This window comes from Pezoporus wallicus, unplaced genomic scaffold (genome assembly GCF_028554395.1).
Source record: "Pezoporus wallicus isolate ANWC-B61680 ecotype Strahan unplaced genomic scaffold, APGP_CSIRO_Pwel_v1 contig_8341, whole genome shotgun sequence".
Taxonomy (NCBI): domain Eukaryota; kingdom Metazoa; phylum Chordata; class Aves; order Psittaciformes; family Psittacidae; genus Pezoporus; species Pezoporus wallicus.
The window spans coordinates 942,042-959,092 of record NW_026638083.1 but is presented as its reverse complement, the minus strand read 5'-3'; the positions used below and the strand labels follow the sequence as shown (position 1 = coordinate 959,092).

Genomic DNA, 17,051 nt, shown 5'->3' with positions numbered 1-17,051 from the left:
GTGACAGTTGGGGGTGATGTGACAGTTTTTCTTTTGCTATACCATGGTTTCACCTTGTGGGCCTTCACTGTGCAGCTTAAATCTATACATGGCTCTCTCTGGAGGGGATGACTATTCAGAACACAGGTTGTTTTATAGAAGTGAGCACACTGTTCTAGTTATCATGTTGCAGAGGTTCACCGTGGTCAATAGCCTGTGTGACAAAAGTAATGATTTTTAGGAAGTTTCTGCAGTGCTTCAGATGCAATCACAGCCATTCCAGACTCAGACTCCATAAAGTGTGGAAGTTATGAGATTTGCAGACTGCCAGATATGAGCAGAAACCCTCATCGTGCAGGGTGTACAGTCAGAGTATACCATGAATACATAAAAGCTGTGTGTTTAAACTCCCTGCTGTGAGCATCTGTTAATGCATAGAGGTGCCTGTGTGATCCAGGGTAAAGGGTAGCCTTGGAGCCACAGTCATAAATGAATGTTGGGAGGTGACACTCGAATGACTCCTGATGGGGTTTTCTAATCTGTCTGGCCAGTTTATCTCACTGCCCTGCAGATTCCATTCAATTTCTGTGCCTGAGAAAAGGTAGTAAAATACTTGCTGACATGAGACTGCGTGCTGTGCCACTGTCATCTTTCATGATGTGAGCAGAGGGGTTTTATCAGTTCTTTTAAGAATACCACAGAAAACCACTGTGGTTTTGGCACTGTTCTTGGCTGACAGGAAAAGAGGGAAGTGGCTTAATGGCTTCCGTGCCCTGAAGGCTTATGCTAGTTTGAAGAAATGGTTTTATGGTAATTTAATACTTGTGAGTGGATTAGAAAGAGGCGGAGAATGAAGGCTTGTTACAGTTGTGTACTCTGTATTTGAGCTCTCCACCTACCCAGGGCATGGTGGGGCTGCTGCTGCATAATCCCATTAAGAATCACTTGTGGAACAAGATCTCATCCAGTATGGTGGGGAAGGGGTGGCATTTCTAAGATATAACTGAGTCTCCCTAAGGTGTTTTTTGCATGGTGTGGTAGAAGACCCAGCATGCTAGAAGAGCTCTGGAATCCTGTGCCAGACCTATGAATTATGGATGAGATGTCTGCTGCTAGCACAGACACAAAGAGCAAACCGTGGAGCTCCTGGGTGCCTTCAGTCTCAGCATTACAGTAACTGGCTGTTTTTAGAATCCACAAGCAGCACAACAGCCTGCTCTGATCGGTGAAGGTCAGTTACAGGTGCTGCTCCCTTCTGTGGTTAGGACAGAGTGAGGAGTCCAGTAAAAGTAGCATAACTGGGAAGTTCTAAATTATGTGCATGGCTTCATTCATTTGTAATCAGTGAGAATAATTTAGTGTACTTGAATTTAGTTTGTTTGTCATCTTTCACCTGACACTGCTGCGTGTTTCTGATCTGGGATATGCTCATCTGGCTGTACTGGTTTCTTTGGGGTTTTTAATTTAGTTATTTTTTGCAAGGGAGGGAGTTGTCTTTTGCATTGGCTGTGTGATTTTTAATTTGTTCCAGTATTAAAATAAGCCAGCTCATTGTCCCAGACAAGTCTGAATAGTCCATGTGCCTTTTGTACATAGCAAGCAAGGTGAGAAATTAAGTAGAGTATAAAATATCCTGAGATAGCTGCTTGAACATGCATCACGGTCTTGGCAGACCAGTTCCATTGTGCTTCTATCAGATGCTTCAAAGCAGATGCCTCCCTTAAGGAGCTTTGTGGTTATTACCCTCAGCTATATGTAGAACAAAATTTACAGAACAAATGATTGGACTAATGACAAGGAATCTGTGATAGTGCTCTTTCTGTACAGGTCAGCCAGAGGTGCGAGGGACAGACCCTTTTTTGTAACCATGGCATCACTGCAATGGTTTATCGCTTCCAACTCAAACTGCTAAGCTGTTGTGTAGGGAAGATCCCACCCCTCAGCCAGGAAGGGTGCAGGCAGGGCTCTGCCTGTGCTCTTGCCAAGATGAAATGGAATTGCCTGGAATGAGGTCTGGTGGTTGAGGCTTGCAAACTGGCTCTTGGCTTGTTCTGAAGAGCAACTTTCTTCCCAGATCGCATGGAAACAGAGTCCTCAAAGTCAGTTTGGATCAGTTTTTTGCAATTTGCCTTAATTTTCTGGGGATTTAAGCCGTGAATCTTAACCAGCATAAGGAAGGTTTTTGCAATAACTATTAATAGAAGATGGAGAAAGCTCTCCTCACCCTTCTTCCAGTCACTGGGATTTGCTCTCATTTTTGTTTTTCAGGTTTATTTATTCACACCCTAAACTAAGGCAGTCATAGACCTCTGCAGTTCCCAGGCTGCAGACAGTTCTGTGTCTTCAACATGTAACACCATCTTTCTCAAAACCAGGATAACTGCCCTGTGCGATGCAACCACTGTCCACATGCTTACTATGTGCTGTATGCAAAAATCTTGTTGCTTCCTCAAGACCTGTAGTGTCAGCAATAAAGGAGTTTGGGTGGAACTGCTTTGCAGGTCAACCTAATTTGATTTACTGGGCTATAGTTTGCCATCTTGCGCTGTTTCAGCCTTCCCTCTTCTACTGGAATCAGAAGTTACTCAGATTTTTAAAATCTCTTTGACTAAATCCTAACCAGCAGGGCTGAGTCTGCCTTTTCCTGCAAGCAGGAGATCTCATCTTTGGTTATCTGTTGGCATCTAAGCACGCATATGAGAGGGTGAGAGGGAAGTGTTACTTGTGTTGGGCTATGTGACCTTTTTTTGAGATTCAAATGCCTTTCTAGATTTTTGTTTTGTGCCTGGAGCAAAAAGGGCCTTTTTGTATTATTGTAACAAGAGTACACACAGCCTTCACAAATAAATATGCTGAAATATATAGCCCAAAGTGAAGATTAATTCAAGGCCTTGAAAGCGTTAGCAGCTCAAGTTTCTTCCAGTTGAATGTAGCAAGGATTGGGGTTACAAAAAGGAAGGAAAATTTACAGCTTAGCAAATGGGAAAGAGAAGAATTCTTTCTAGCTGACTTGCTGGAACTCAAATCCTGCAGCAGACAACTGAAGTCAGCATTATGTTGTGAGCAATCAAGAGAGGTGACACCCTATTCTTGCAGAAAGAGGGGTGCTGTTCATGAAGAATTTGTGCTAGTTTAGCAAAGGGGACGCTTCTGGTTTATTGAAGGCTTGCCGTGTTAAGGATAGGTAATAGTCAAGCAAGTGTAAAGTGCCAGCAGGGAGTTGTGCAGCAGAGATGGAGATTCCTCTCGTACTGGGGAGACTCTTGTATTAGGTACTTGATGGGGGAACTGAAGGGGAGTGCAGTAGTCTGTGGGACACATTTTGAGCATGAAATTCACATCACCACAGCTGGCATCCAGTGGTCAGTTTTGTAATCTGGTTCTGGATTTACTCTTTGTGGAACAATAGGAATTGATCCCATGCTGAAGTCTTTAACTAATAGTTGTCACCCAGTTAGCAGTCCTGTGGCAAGTTGGGTGTGGTTTGGTCTGTCATGCATCTAAGTGCTCACAAACCTAAATGCTGACATACTGCTTCTGATATAGTTTTTTTTGGAAGAAAGCCTGGAATCATCAACCATTTATAAGTCTTGTGGAAGGTTGTCTGTGAGCCTGGGGAACATAGATGTCCTTGTTTGAGATACTGTTAAATATCCTACTTTTCTTTTGAAAGTAGACCTTTATTTGCCCTCTGCATTAACTGCTTTTCCTTACCATTTTGCAAGTCTCTTAAAACAGACCAGCATCAAAGTAGACCAGTGTGAGGGATGGTTTATTGCTTGCTGTACACAGGCCAGAGGTGTGCTTTTGAGTAAGTAAGAGCTTTTGTCCGCCCTCACTGTCCCAAACGTCTGTTACAAAACCTTGCATTTGGGATCTATTGTTTATTCATGAAAAAAAGGAACTGACATCTCGATAAATGAGGCTGCTGAAATTAAGAGAAAGTAGGACATGAAATTTCCATTGTTTGGTATTGTGTGTTTATTGTAAAGTGAGACTAGAGCCAGTTCTCTGATTTTTTTTTTTTGGGCCGGTTTGGAGATGCAGCAGTTCTTTGCATGTGGAAGTGACAGGCTGCTTGTTAATTTCATGAATATCACTCAGTAAATATTTTTTTTTTCCTACTTTCTCTCTGAGCAAATAAACGTTTTCAAGGTGCTTTGATTACAGCAAGATGAACTGGGCATCCTGCTTTGTAAGCAGATGGCTCCTTTTGCATGGATCCCTTCAGTGCTGTGCCAGCGAGGGATGGGGCTGGAGTGGTCAAGCAGTGTTGAGAGGGGCCTGGAAATGATGAAGGGGCTTTCTGTTGCAGATTTCACTGCATGCATTCATCTGCAGGTTGATAGTGAGAGATGCTGCAGTGTGCTGAGAAAAAGTAGACAAAACTAGGAATTGTTTGGAAATTTGGAGGCGGTGGGGGAGAGAGGCGGTAAGTACAAGGGGCCACACGTGGCAGCTTCCCTGTTCTCCCAAGCAAGACACTGCGTGTCTGGGCAAGTTTAGTTTAGCTACAGCATGAAAGGAATAAAATTAAAAGTAGGAGATGTCCCGCAGTGAAAAGGACATGCCAACCTCCTTTATCAGTCTAGACTGGGTATTGTGTTACTCCTCCCATGCACTCCTCCCTTATCTACTCCTTGTCTCATTCCTGTGAGGCCACAGAATGTCAGCTGGCTCCTGGAGTGGACCCAGCTCATTTCACTAGCTGTCACTGACCAGCAGTTGCCAGGCTATGCTGAAAAGCTGTCAGCCTTCTCAGCACCTCTGAGATGATAATCCTGAGGTAGCTTTCTGAATGACCTCTTAATAAGCTCACCAACATTAAGCATGTACATAGGTATGATATTAGGCTGATACATAGGGTAGAATTGACCTCTGTTACAGCCAAGTGTTAATGATGTTTTCTTAACTGACTGTATTCAGGCCTTTATGGATCTTACTTGCTAAATATTTGATGCAGCTCTGACTTTTAAGTGATGCATAGTTTAGTTGGTTTTGGCACAGTGGTCCCTCAATAGCTCGCTCTTCACAACTGACTTGTTTGCTGCACAACAGCAGACTCAGCTGGCTGCACACTGTTTTGTTGAGTGTAAAAGTCTCTCACTGTCTTATTCCAGTTATATATGCTAAGGTGTGGGGTTCCATACTTCTCATTTTATTAAGAGCAATCTCAACTTCAGCCAGCTCACAACAGTTTTGAATCCTTCCTCAGGGTTGATCTCTGAATTTAATTAGTGAGCTCTGCACTTAGACTTTAAATTCTGAATTAAAGACCAGAAAAAATACTTCAAAGAAAAGGTAAGAGCATATGATGACTGCTCTGTCTTCCCTTTTAGAGTAAAACTGTGTTCTGTAAGTCCAGGCAGCTGGACATACTTGTATATTCCAGTAAATCTTACCATGAGTTGCAGCCTCAAGCAATGAACAGCCACACAATTCCATGGTATCCTCAATTCCTGCCCTCATGTCTCCGGACGAGGAAATTGCTCAGATTTGCTTCAGACCTCAGAGGGCAAACTTGGGCAGCAGGAATTTAATGTTTAGGAAATACAGTGAAATGAGAGGGCAGGAGAAAAGAAAAGTTTGAGAAAGAACCTTATGTATTCTTAATACATGTAATTTATGTTTTAAGAAAACAGACATACTTTTTTTTTTCTAATTAGCCAGATCCTAGGAAATGTCCAGTTTACATTCTGAGGTAAAACTTGCCTCCTGGCCAGCACAGCCTTCTCTGTGCTTTTCTGTTACTGCTGCCATTGGCTAAACCCCAGGGTTACTTGTGTGCAGCAGCCCTTGCCCAGTTTCACTCCTGTATACTCTGTTCACTGCCACCTTTGTGAAGGAATGCATTCTGCTTGTTGCAGCATAAATCTGCTTTAGGTTTACATCTTGGAGTCACCACTTTGCTAATACTCATCTCTGATAAAACTGCAGCCTTAGGAAGCCTGTCTCCCCTTTGTGCTGAACCTATTACCTGACTGAAGTCAAATGCACTTCTGTGGTTTGGCTTCCTAGGCTTTGAAAAACCTTAAAGCCAGTTTCCTCACTGTAAACAAAAAACCCCAAACCAATCATAAGGCCATAATTCCTGTTTACAGAGAGATGCCTTTATTGTATGCTCTTGGAAGCAAATGGGACATGGTTACGGTTTTATATACAGAGAAATCTGTAGCATTGGGTTACAATCAGTGGCAAATGAACCAAGATTACAGTGCAGATCTAAGTGTTGTGTACAGTTAATAACAGTGGCTGGCACACAAACCACAACACAGAAGCCAAATGAAGCCGAGTGTACAGGGTACAGCATCACGTGAGGAAGCAACTTCATGTACAAAGAGCGTTCCATTTTCTTTACATTTGCAGGCTTTCTTGGCTAGTGAGTAGATACAGCTCCATTTAAAACTCAGTGTGCAGTTATTTTTCTTTCCACTCAGCTGCTACCGAATTAAGACAATTTGAATGTTCCAATTACATTTTTAATGCTATAAATAACTACAGTTGTTGCCAAATTATTTGAAGTTGCTTTATTTATAGTCAGGAATAGTTTAAACGTTGTTCTCTACACATTAAAAACTGGGAGAAATCTTAAAATATTTTGAAAGTAGTCTGAAATTAGACCACAGGGATCTGTGGTACTTCATTTGGAAGTTTAATTCTAGGTAACTTCTTCTGAGAGATTTATGGGGAAGAAAGATGGAATTGTCCACCATATTACTCATTTGTAGAATTTGTTCAGAGTATTTAAGGTTTAGATAGTTCAAAGGTCATACTTCTTTTTATTCAATGCCATGTCCAATCTTAGTGTAAAAATAAACACTGTGTCCTCTGTGGATAAAGATATCCATCTGTTGGTTACAGGCCAGACCCCTATTGGTGAGAGAGATTTAGAAAAATAGACCTTTTCTTTTAATGTTTTACTGTGCTGACCCACAAAGGAAAAGTGAAATTCATTCAAGTCTAGAAACAGAAATACAGTACAAGTGATTTATAGAATTGCATTCCTTCCATCCACAAACTTGCTGAGCATGAAACACTGCCCCTTGTCTTTTCCTTGTTTTGAGAATTAATTGTCATCAGAAAAGTCACATTATACTGCACTGCCACATTGCCTGTCTGCCTCCTAGTGTGCAGGCTCAGCAGGGCTCTGCCTCCCGAGGATTCTTTGCTTGAGAATTCTTTAGATGGATGGGTGATGGTGGTTTGGGTTACACAGGGGGATGTTTTAGCTCAGATTAACAGGAACAGTTTTAATTAATTTGACTGATGGTGATTTTTTGGTGGGTGGAAGCTCAACCATTTAAAAAAGAAAAATCTCATGAGTTGGACCTGAAAAATACCAGCCTTTCCTCAAAATCTCCACTTCCGAGACTGCTTCCCATAGATTTCCTTCTCATTTAAGGGGCTGGTACATTTGGCAGTACAGGTTTCATGCTCAACTTTGTCACTGAGAACTGGACAGGACTTTAAAGCATACAGCCCATTGAGACTTCACTGGAGTGTTTCAGTGCTTTTGACAGTCCCCCCCCCAGCAGTGTTGCTCTCTTGGAAGTGCAGGTGGCCCAGACTGGCTCTGGGAGACCTGGAGGACAGGTGACATACAGAAGTGGAAGTAGTAGTTAAGCACCAGTTGCTGGCCCCTGCAGAGGCTCGAGAGAACAGAATTACTTTGTGGAGAGCTTGTCGACCTAAAAAGCTTAGTCAGTTCAATCAATAAATATTGACTTAGGGTTAGGATCAGAAATAAGACACTGCACTTTGGAACTGGAAGACAGAGTCAACTTTCTCCCTTTTCTGTCCAAAAGGAGACTAGCTTTAAAAGGTGTCCTTAAGGACCTTTGTGGTGTCTGATGTGTAACTCACTAAGCACATATGAGTGTACTTGTCCCTTTTTCAGGGAAGAATAAATGTATGAGTGGACGAAGCTTCGAGGCTTTTTTCTGTGGTGGTTCGTTTTTGTTTTTCTTTTTTTTTTGTAGCATCTGTTATGTGTTGTGTTGTCCCTGAAGGCAAATTTACCCACTCTTGAATTATGCAGCATTGCCCAGAGAATGGCTCTGTAGTTGAATATGCTCTCTGCAGTACAGCTTCTGCTTTCTGTATTTTCATGTAACAGATGTTACTAGAAAGCTACACTGGTCTTTATCCTGTTATTTTGAGCAGGGAAGCAGTGATACTAGTTTGAAAACACAGGAACTAATCTGTACAGCAAATCAGAATTTTCATAACTAATGAAAATTTAGTTAGAATCACTAGCTTTTCAAAAGCTGTACTGCTCTGAATGTTGTTCTTCAGCCCACCGTTTTTCTGCTTTGAGCAGTATCACTTTCTGTCTGCTTGTAAACAGTTCTCTGTGGATATAATGAAAGAAGAATACTCTCTCCCCTACACTGACTACATTTTACTTCGTTAGTTTACAGGATGCCCATACAGAACTACAGGTTCTGTTGGGAGTGCAGCAATACACATATTGCCATATGCATAGATCATTAAATAGTAACAGTGCCAGTAGTAAAGCAAAACCTGCCAAGATGTTCTGTTCCTCTTAATTTAAGCTTGATTTATATGTGCCTGTTGACTGAAGATGCAGTTTGTGTCCACTGCTGAGATGACACAGTACCCTGAGTAACTTTGTATTGATTATGCTTACACAAGCTTGTGCTTTTCTAAGAATGTGGAAATGAACATAAAGAAAATGAAGTACATCAGGTTGTTCCCATGGAACACTGTTAAACAACTTACTCATAGCAGCTTCAAAGTACAAAGTTAAAACTTACCTTCTGCTCTACTCCCTTCGAAACAGATGAGTGCTAGAATTAACTCCCCTCTAGCTTAAAAATAGAAGTGGACAGAATGTCAAAATATGCTTTCCTGCAAAGATGAACCTTCTTTGTCATAACGAGTTACCCCAATGTTGGTGACCTGAAGTATGTGCGTTACAACAGGTAATTGTGGAAGCAGTATTTGCTTTCCCTTGTTGCCGTGCTGTTCTGTGTAAAAGCAAGTTGTCTAGAACACTGTGGGCACTGTAGAAAAAATAAGTTACTAGTATTCCTCTAGAGGAAATTACTATTATTCCTTTCCCTCCAAGAATTCAGTTGCATGCTACTGCCTGGAGCAGTCTCCCTGCTTTGGATAGGGCTGCATCAGGAAATCAAGGTTTTTCACTGGATTTCTTCTCTGGAAAAGCTTCCATCCTGGACTTGTTTATTGAACAGGAAAAAAAACCCAGCTTATCTCCTGTAGCAACATCATTTGCAGCTCTGAGCCTGCTCTGTGGCTAGCTCAGAGCTCTTGCGTTATTACTTAAACAAGTGAAAAACAATACCATCACCCCCTGTTCTTAGTGTATTGAGGCTGCTGGTTTACCACAGACTCTAATAATGGACTTGGAAAAGGCAGTGCAACTTTTCCTCCAACTTCCTGTCCCAGATGCTCAACTTTTAAGACTGGAGAGGGCATTCCAGTTTAATTTGTTTTCTTTTCTCTCTCTCTCTTGCCTCAGTCCATTCTACCAGCACCAGATGTGTTCAGAAGTGAGCATTCAGGCAGAAGCTGCACTACACCTCATGAACTGCAAAGCAGCTAAGGCACCTGGAGCTTTGAGATCCAGGTAAGAGGCAGGAATGAGGCTTAAGCCCATGTGCTCTTTTGGAATGAAAAATTAATTCCAACTCTTACTCATTGCAACTCCCCCATACCAGTGAATGAAGGACAATTACGTTCAATTAATGCCTTTTAGTATTAGTGTAATTTGTTCTAGTAGAGATAACAGTCCAGAGGGCTGTTTCACAAACATGCAATTCTGGCTTGCTATTTTGCGTATTGTTAGTGTTTACTTACAGAGCATAGAAGAGACTGCACCCTTCATTATCTTATTGCCACAAGCCTTTAAAGTTGGAAATCAGATAAATAGTCTTAATCTGTGGTTCTTGCAACTTGTTTATCAATGGATTATTAATTAAATGTGGCAGAGAACTCTCCTCCTGAGAAGGCTTCAGTCTTTGCACAGTTGCTTTAGACTATGCTTGAGGGGGTTCTTTTAAAGCACACTTAACTATTAAACTACCTGTGGTACAGTATACACGACCTTGGATTGTAGAGAGTTAAGGCACCAAATACAAGATAAAATAACATCCAAAGTAAGAAATTTGCTTTTGAACTGCACATCTCCACAGAGCACTTTGGGACATTCAACTCCTCTTAAACGTGAAGGTAAACATGTGGTCTGAATGGTTCATGGAGCCACAGGAACTGGAGGAAGAAACCACTTTACTGAATTTAAACTGTACAGTATGATGAACTTTCTTTTACATAATTCACACAGATACTTTTAGTAAGGCATTGCATTGCCTACACCATGTCAGACAGGCTTAGTAGAAAAAGCACCATCTTCTAAAAGACCCCAGGCTAGAGGAACAGGCAGATGTACTATAACAGAAGAATGAAACAAGTAAGCTATCTCTTATACCTTAGATAGCAGATGGAACTACAGTATCCCTTTGCTTTGCTTTAAACAAGTCAATAAAGCATCTCATTTTTCAGTAGATTTATTCAGCAGGAAGCCCAAGAGGGTCTGTGTCCTGAGCATTCTAGCTGAGTTACCGTTTTTTGAGACAGTACAACTGTTCTTAACAGAACTCCTCAGCGAGTCCAGCAGAGAGCTCGTTTTCATTCTTTTGATGCCAGAGAGAAGTCTTAGTCAGCTTCACAACTGTGAACAACAATCTGAACTCATCGTGTAGCCAAAAGAATCCACTGCAGCAGAGTTCTTGTACTGTGTCCCAGAGCCACCGGAAATAGTAGCCAGTTCTGTAAGCTGCTGCTGCGACTTGGAACTCATCTAAGCTGGGACGTATTTCTCCCTTGTTTAAGTCACAGGCAACTGTCTACAGAGAATTTAGCTAAGCAGGAGCAGTTCTAATACTGAGTGATTGTATCTTAGCCTACAAAGCAAGAGGCAGAGGGAAGCCTGCAATTTTGTCTGAGTGAAGACTGAAATACTGTATTCTTCATTTATACAGTTCTGGAGAGATGTCTTGGAGTCCCACATCTAGACTATGATGATCTGTGGGGCTCTCAGAAGTGCAGATGCAGAACTGCAGGTGAAGCAAGGGACACTCTCTCAGGACATTGCTGGGACTGGATCAGGGATGATAGGTTAGAGCTGCTCATATTTATTGCTATCTTAGAGTTTTGGAAGTGCCAGGAGATTGATGTCCCAGAGTCACCAGCCAGCAAACAGATACTTTTTTTCCTAGACCCTGTGAAAAATCCTCGTGCTACTCTTCTTTCATTTTCTGTTTCCTAATACTGTAAAGGAACTTGTGGTCCATGGAAATTTTTCTCAATAGTTAAATGAAAGAAAAAGCCTCAAATAATGTTAGATTTGTACACTTTACCCCAGTTAAGTTCTTTCAGTGGCTACAGGGCACAGTATTGAGTGAGATACACTTTAAATCTTTTTTTCCTACCAGAAGGTGAGTGTTCTCAAAGAAAGACTCCTAGTCTCCAGAGATCAGAGATACTAGAGTAGTTTTCACAGATCTTTGTAAATGAGTAGAAATAGTCCCTTGGCACATGAGTAAGTTGAAATATTTGTAGGAAAACTTGTTTCTCTGAAGCTTTTGATTAAAGGTTTTTAAGAATCTAGAAACACTTATTTACTGGGGTGTTAGAAGGTGATCAGAAAGGCAGTGAAGGAGAAAAGCATTCACAGAAGCAGAGGTATTTAGCTGCAGTGGAAGTCGCAGTAGCAGGTTTACAGCACATTAAGTGGCAGCCATGACAATTGCTGAATCATTCATTAGCTCACATTGGCTACATGACAGCAAATTAGACAGATTAGGAGTCACCTACCCAGGCACTAAATTGCCTTTGTGAGGGTTGGATTGTGCACTGCGTCCAACAGAATTCGCTTGGGCAACAGAGGCTGGATGTTACACATTCCCTTCATGAGTACAGGCTGGCCTCCCTCCATCCAGCTGGCACAATGCCCAGGAATTGGGTCACCATGTTCCAGCTCCTGAATGTGTGCTTAAGACAGCAAGCGAGAGGGCACGATGGCAGGAAGGATCACGTACCATGCTTCCAGCTAGCCAAGCTCTCCAAACCAATCTGGTTCCCTTTAAAACCTTATGTAGATAGAAACATGCCTGGAGAAATCTCATAGGGCAAAGTGAGATTTTATCAAGTACCTTATTTCTTAAAAATTCATGGTTGCATCTGGGAAGATGACACCCATTGGGGGGGAAGCTGCTGAGGTATCGTTATCAGCACACAGTACTTCAGCATTCCCATCTGTAAAGACTGCTGTTTAAAACTCAAGTTTTGACCCTGCAGCTGGTGAAATGGAGGTGCCAACTCCTTGCAGAACTGTGCACTTTCAGAGAGGAGCTACCAGCTGACGTGTACCCTGTGTACAATAGCACTGGGTGTCTTCTCAAGTCGTGCTAATTCCTAAACAGTACGTCTATCTAGCTTTCACCTGTTTCAAAGCAAAGGAAAAGACTGCTTCTAGAATACATGATCTCACAACAAGGTCATACCAATGCTGTTCTCACACCAGTGCTACGATGGTATAAGAACTCAACTGGGATTAAATTGTCTGGTGGGAAGATGGGCCTGAGAGACCTGCTGTCCAGCTGGGGCACTTCAGACCCCATCAGACAGTGCAGCAGGCTGATTTGACACACATCTCCACACATGTGGTCCATGAAACACAAACTGGTAGAAAGAGAAAGCATGTACCTGCCTGACTGTGGGTTTTCTATGCAAGCATGGCTAATGGCAAACATGCTATTGTAACAGTGGAACAGGCTGTATTTCATCTCCCTGTTGTGTAAGCAACCTCACTGTCCTCAGTGTTAACAGAGCAGACCACTGAAACTCACAATTGTTCTTCCAAAGTCAGTGGAAATGCCATTCACCTCCAGTACAGACAATACATTAAACAGGTCAATTTGTTATTGTAAATCTCTGGCTTCTTTTCATCCTTTAAGTGCCAGACACCATCTCCCAAAATACATGCTGTCATCTGGCTAGCTAAAACTAGAGTTAAGGTGGGCAGTATACAGACACAGACTTTCCCTGCTGTCCTATTTATATATGTACTAATTGAAAGGAACTTTTCCAGAACTCTTTAACATGAACCAGAAATTCAAACTATAAAATAGCATTTCTGCTTCACTGAGAAGGTGCTACAAAATAGGCAGTGACACTAGCAGCTGCACCAAGCATACAGAGCCAGGTTTACATATTTGCCTGTTGGGTATATCCAGACATACAGAACTTAGTAGCCATAAACCAGACCTCTGATCTCACAGAAAAGGCACTTCAGACCATGCTCCTGTGAGAAGGCTTCAAAAAGGAAACTTGCAAGTATTATGCAAAAGAAAGGAGTTCTAGTTCTGCCTTAGCAAAACAGTGCTTATTGCAATATTGATCAAGCAGACGTTACCCAAATTACTCATCCGATAATAGCTTGGTATTTCAGTTAGATTAAAACCTGCTGTCAGAATTTAACTGCTCTCTCCCATGCCAACAAGCTCTTTGGCACTTACGGAGCCTGCATCCATGACACTTCAATATGGGAATGTTTTGCTCAAGTTCCATTTTCAGTGAGACAGGTTCTGAGGAAATCCTGCACCTTAGGAGCTTATCACTGATTCCAACAGAAGGTACAACAAAGTGAGAATTTGGAAGCAGCAGAGTGGAATGCTTTGGACTGTAAGAGCTAAAAGGGTGATGACAGAAAAATACAGAAATTCACAGTCAAAGCAGTTCTGATGGAAATCAATACAAATGGATTAAGCTGCCAAGTACAAGCCACAAAGAAGCAGATCAAATAAGAGCCAGCAAGACATTTTAATAATCAGTCCTTGAACTGGACAGTGCTTGTCAGACTGACATCAGTTAAGCTAGGAAAGGAATACTTGAGAGAAGTTCATTATAATGCACCTTAACATTGCCCTGATGCATCTAAACTCCTGTCTGCTGAAGGAGCTGGAGCAGCCTGCTGCTCCACAATCAGGACAGCTTAGCCTGACAGGCTGGAAGAATGGGCTGAATTTTAAGTGAGCTTCAGCCCAAGACCCAGGTTTGCACCTTGAAGATAACAGCAGATGAAAACCTGCCCCACAGAGCGGGAAGGACATTCTGATGGCTCATCAGTTGCAGCTGCAAATGTAACCAAATGGTGATGTGGTCCCATGGGTGCCAACTCATGGGCCACCTGCAAGGTCAGGTTTCTGCCCACAGCAGCAAAGCTAACAATACTTAACAACTTTCTGTATCAGCTTATGAATTCTATCCAGACATACCCTGAGTTATGGATAAACCTACACATGCAGTTATTTAGTGAATCTGATGTTTCAATAATGAAATGAAATACAGTTTATTTTTGCTGTTACATTTTGATGCAAAACAAGAAGCTTCGGGCCTGATACACTACTACCTAATTTATACCAAATGTTTTAACTGTTATCAGTCGGGTGTTTCAGACACTTTCCTCTCTGAACAGAGACCCTAAAATGCTAATGCAGCATCACCAATTCCCTCCCTTTTGCTTTTTTATTAAACCATTTTTATATTAAAAAAGTTGTTTCCAGCAACTTCAGGTACTGCAGTGGTGCAGCACTGCACTGTGCAACTTTGCATAACGGAAGGTTATATAAAGGCAAATTAAAAAACAGTATTTTAAAACTACTGTAAAACACATAGAGTGTGCACCATATAGGTCATAATCCAAACCCATTTTAATCCAAGTAAAATACTTGTTAAAACATTTATTACAGAACTGAACACAGTTATTTATGGATGGCTGTATCCTGATTTCTAGCTTTAGAACCACGGCTCAGCAAATGATTCATGCCGAGTGCAATCACCACCCGCCTGCCTTCCTCTCCTCCCACTGCGCCCACAGGAGGAAAGCAAACCTGGCTGCTTCATGGATTAATTTGGCCTAATGTCATTTGATCTCTGCAGATTTTAACTGCAGTATCATCAAAGTCTTTCATTCTTTATTTGGAGGTTAGCTCTAATAGTTTAGGGAATTAATTTCTCTCCTTGTTAGATAGTATCACACATGCCACTTCTTATTTTCATTCCACATACCTATAACCAGGGGGTGGATTCAGTGCAGGCCATGGCCGTGGCTTTGGTACCTACCCAGTGTTTTCCACAGGTATGCAAGGAATGCAGTGCCTGACACAGCAGTAGCAATACAGCTTTTTATGCTACACAAGAGAAAAATACTTGAAGGAGAACAGTCTGTTGATAAAATCAATTTTTTAAAAGTAATATTTTCTAACTAAATGGGAGTATTTGAAGTGGCCTTGAAAAAGACAAAGTTGGCATTCAGACCTAGGTATTACCTGTTCAAACATTTAGTTAAACAAGACATAATAAACACGTGCCATATACAAGATTGTCACAGGTATAGGAGATTTTTAGGAAAAACAATAAAAATATTCTTTAAGCTGAAAATAAAATCTCTTACCTTTATATCACGATCTCAGCTTAGAGTCACTACATTTCTGCTTATTTTATACAAGTGCATATGGCTATGAAGGTCCGGAGAGAATGAGAATAAAGTGGTATTAACCTGCTGAAAACTGCTTAGAAGTCTTAAGCTGCAACATATATATGTTCCAATACCATTTAAAAAACATTCACCTTTCGGTTATTGCTGATTCACAGTCCCAAAATATCAACATACAAATACTTAAGAGGAAAAAACCTCAGTAAATTTAGAGCAGAAGTTTTCTGAACTGGCTGTTTACCAGATACTGTATTTTCCTATCATTTGGCGGTGATTTTAAGAGACACAAAAGCAACCCATTTGAAAGTCATGTTCAGGCCTACCCTTTTTGTGCCTCATATTAATGATGTGGGGAAGAGAGAGAGAGAATATATCATTTTAATTCGATTTTGGAAAAAATATATATTCTACTTTTTTCTCCTGCCTTTTTGCTACATTTCATGTCTGCTGACATGTGCAATGGTACACAGCACTACTGCTGCAGAGTGCCCATTGCAAGTCCTTGTAGCAATTTTTATAGGAAACATGCAAATACAGTTGTAGTATTAAAATTCTGAAGTACTTCAGTAGCAAAAGCAAACACAGGATTCTGCTTCAAGCAGGCACTCGGCAAGGTCTGTTCTTGGTTTGGTGTTTGGTTCCCCCCCCCAACACACCAGTCTTTCCCTTCTAGTGTAAAGAGATACCCAGCAGTATATACACATCTATTGCTATGTACCCAAAGAAAGGACTGTGGCTTGGAGTAAGTATTGCTTTTCATTAAATGGAACAAAGTTCAGGAAGTGAGAAAAAACACTTTAAAAAAAAAGGAAAAAAGCTCAGATTCCATGTCTGAAGTTGAGAAACCTCAAAACGAGCCACGTTTGTTCTTGCTTTTAAGACATATACAAAATGCCATTTCGAGCCACACAACCTGATGGTTCTAGAAGTCAGAGAAGAAATCTTGAGGGCCCAAGTGAATAATAAAAGGTGCGATGCTGAGAGGCTGGCAATAGGGACTGTCAATGAAAAAACCACCTACAGTGGGAGAAGAGCAGAGAAGCAAAAACTTCACGTTAATTTCCAAGAGACTGGCTGAAGTTGAAGCTCCATTTAAATTTCTCTGCTCTTTCAGCTGCAAGTGGAATTTTCATTGTAAAATGGGCACTTTGAATTCTTTGAAGGTATTGAAACATCTACCACTTCCAAGGTTACCACTTTCTAAACAAAGAACTGACAGCTCATTCATATTTCAGTAAAGCAGAGAAATGTAAAATATGCAGCAAGGGGGCAAGTTTACAATGTGGTTAGTAACTCCCAACAAATGACAAAAAATAAAGAATGACTTCTATAAATCATCAGAAATGACTGCCATCATGTTGGAAAAGAGCATAGCGCCCTCCTTGTTTCTGAAATTGGAACAAGTCGTTTGGCTGATGACTGTTCATTGTATAGAATTGGTTCAGAGAAGATTTGGTTTGAAATTTAACAAATCTGGGGGATTAAAAAAAAAAAAAAAGGAAAAAAGAAACTACAAATGGTTGCCAATCAG

General features: G+C 41.2%; 1 protein-coding gene and 1 long non-coding RNA gene across 8 annotated transcripts in view; one reads left to right on the top strand and one right to left on the bottom strand.

Moving 5' to 3' along the window:
* The window catches only part of LOC130598990 (uncharacterized), a 71,604-nt gene that overhangs the window by 902 nt on the left and 53,651 nt on the right, over window positions 1–17,051 (top strand). For all 4 annotated transcript variants that reach the window (XR_008972126.1, XR_008972127.1, XR_008972125.1 and 1 more), the window contains exon 2: window positions 9,485–9,592. This is a non-coding gene — a long non-coding RNA (uncharacterized LOC130598990). The remainder of the gene's footprint in view (window positions 1–9,484; window positions 9,593–17,051) is intronic.
* The window catches only part of STRBP (spermatid perinuclear RNA binding protein), a 56,386-nt gene continuing 54,623 nt past the window's right edge, over window positions 15,289–17,051 (bottom strand). For 3 of the 4 annotated variants that reach the window (XM_057409014.1, XM_057409018.1, XM_057409012.1), the window contains exon 18: window positions 15,289–16,537. In XM_057409014.1, coding sequence (XP_057264997.1) covers window positions 16,443–16,537 — 95 coding nt within the window. In that variant the 3' untranslated portion in view covers window positions 15,289–16,442. The remainder of the gene's footprint in view (window positions 16,538–17,051) is intronic. The other variant, XM_057409017.1, reaches the window with a different exon arrangement.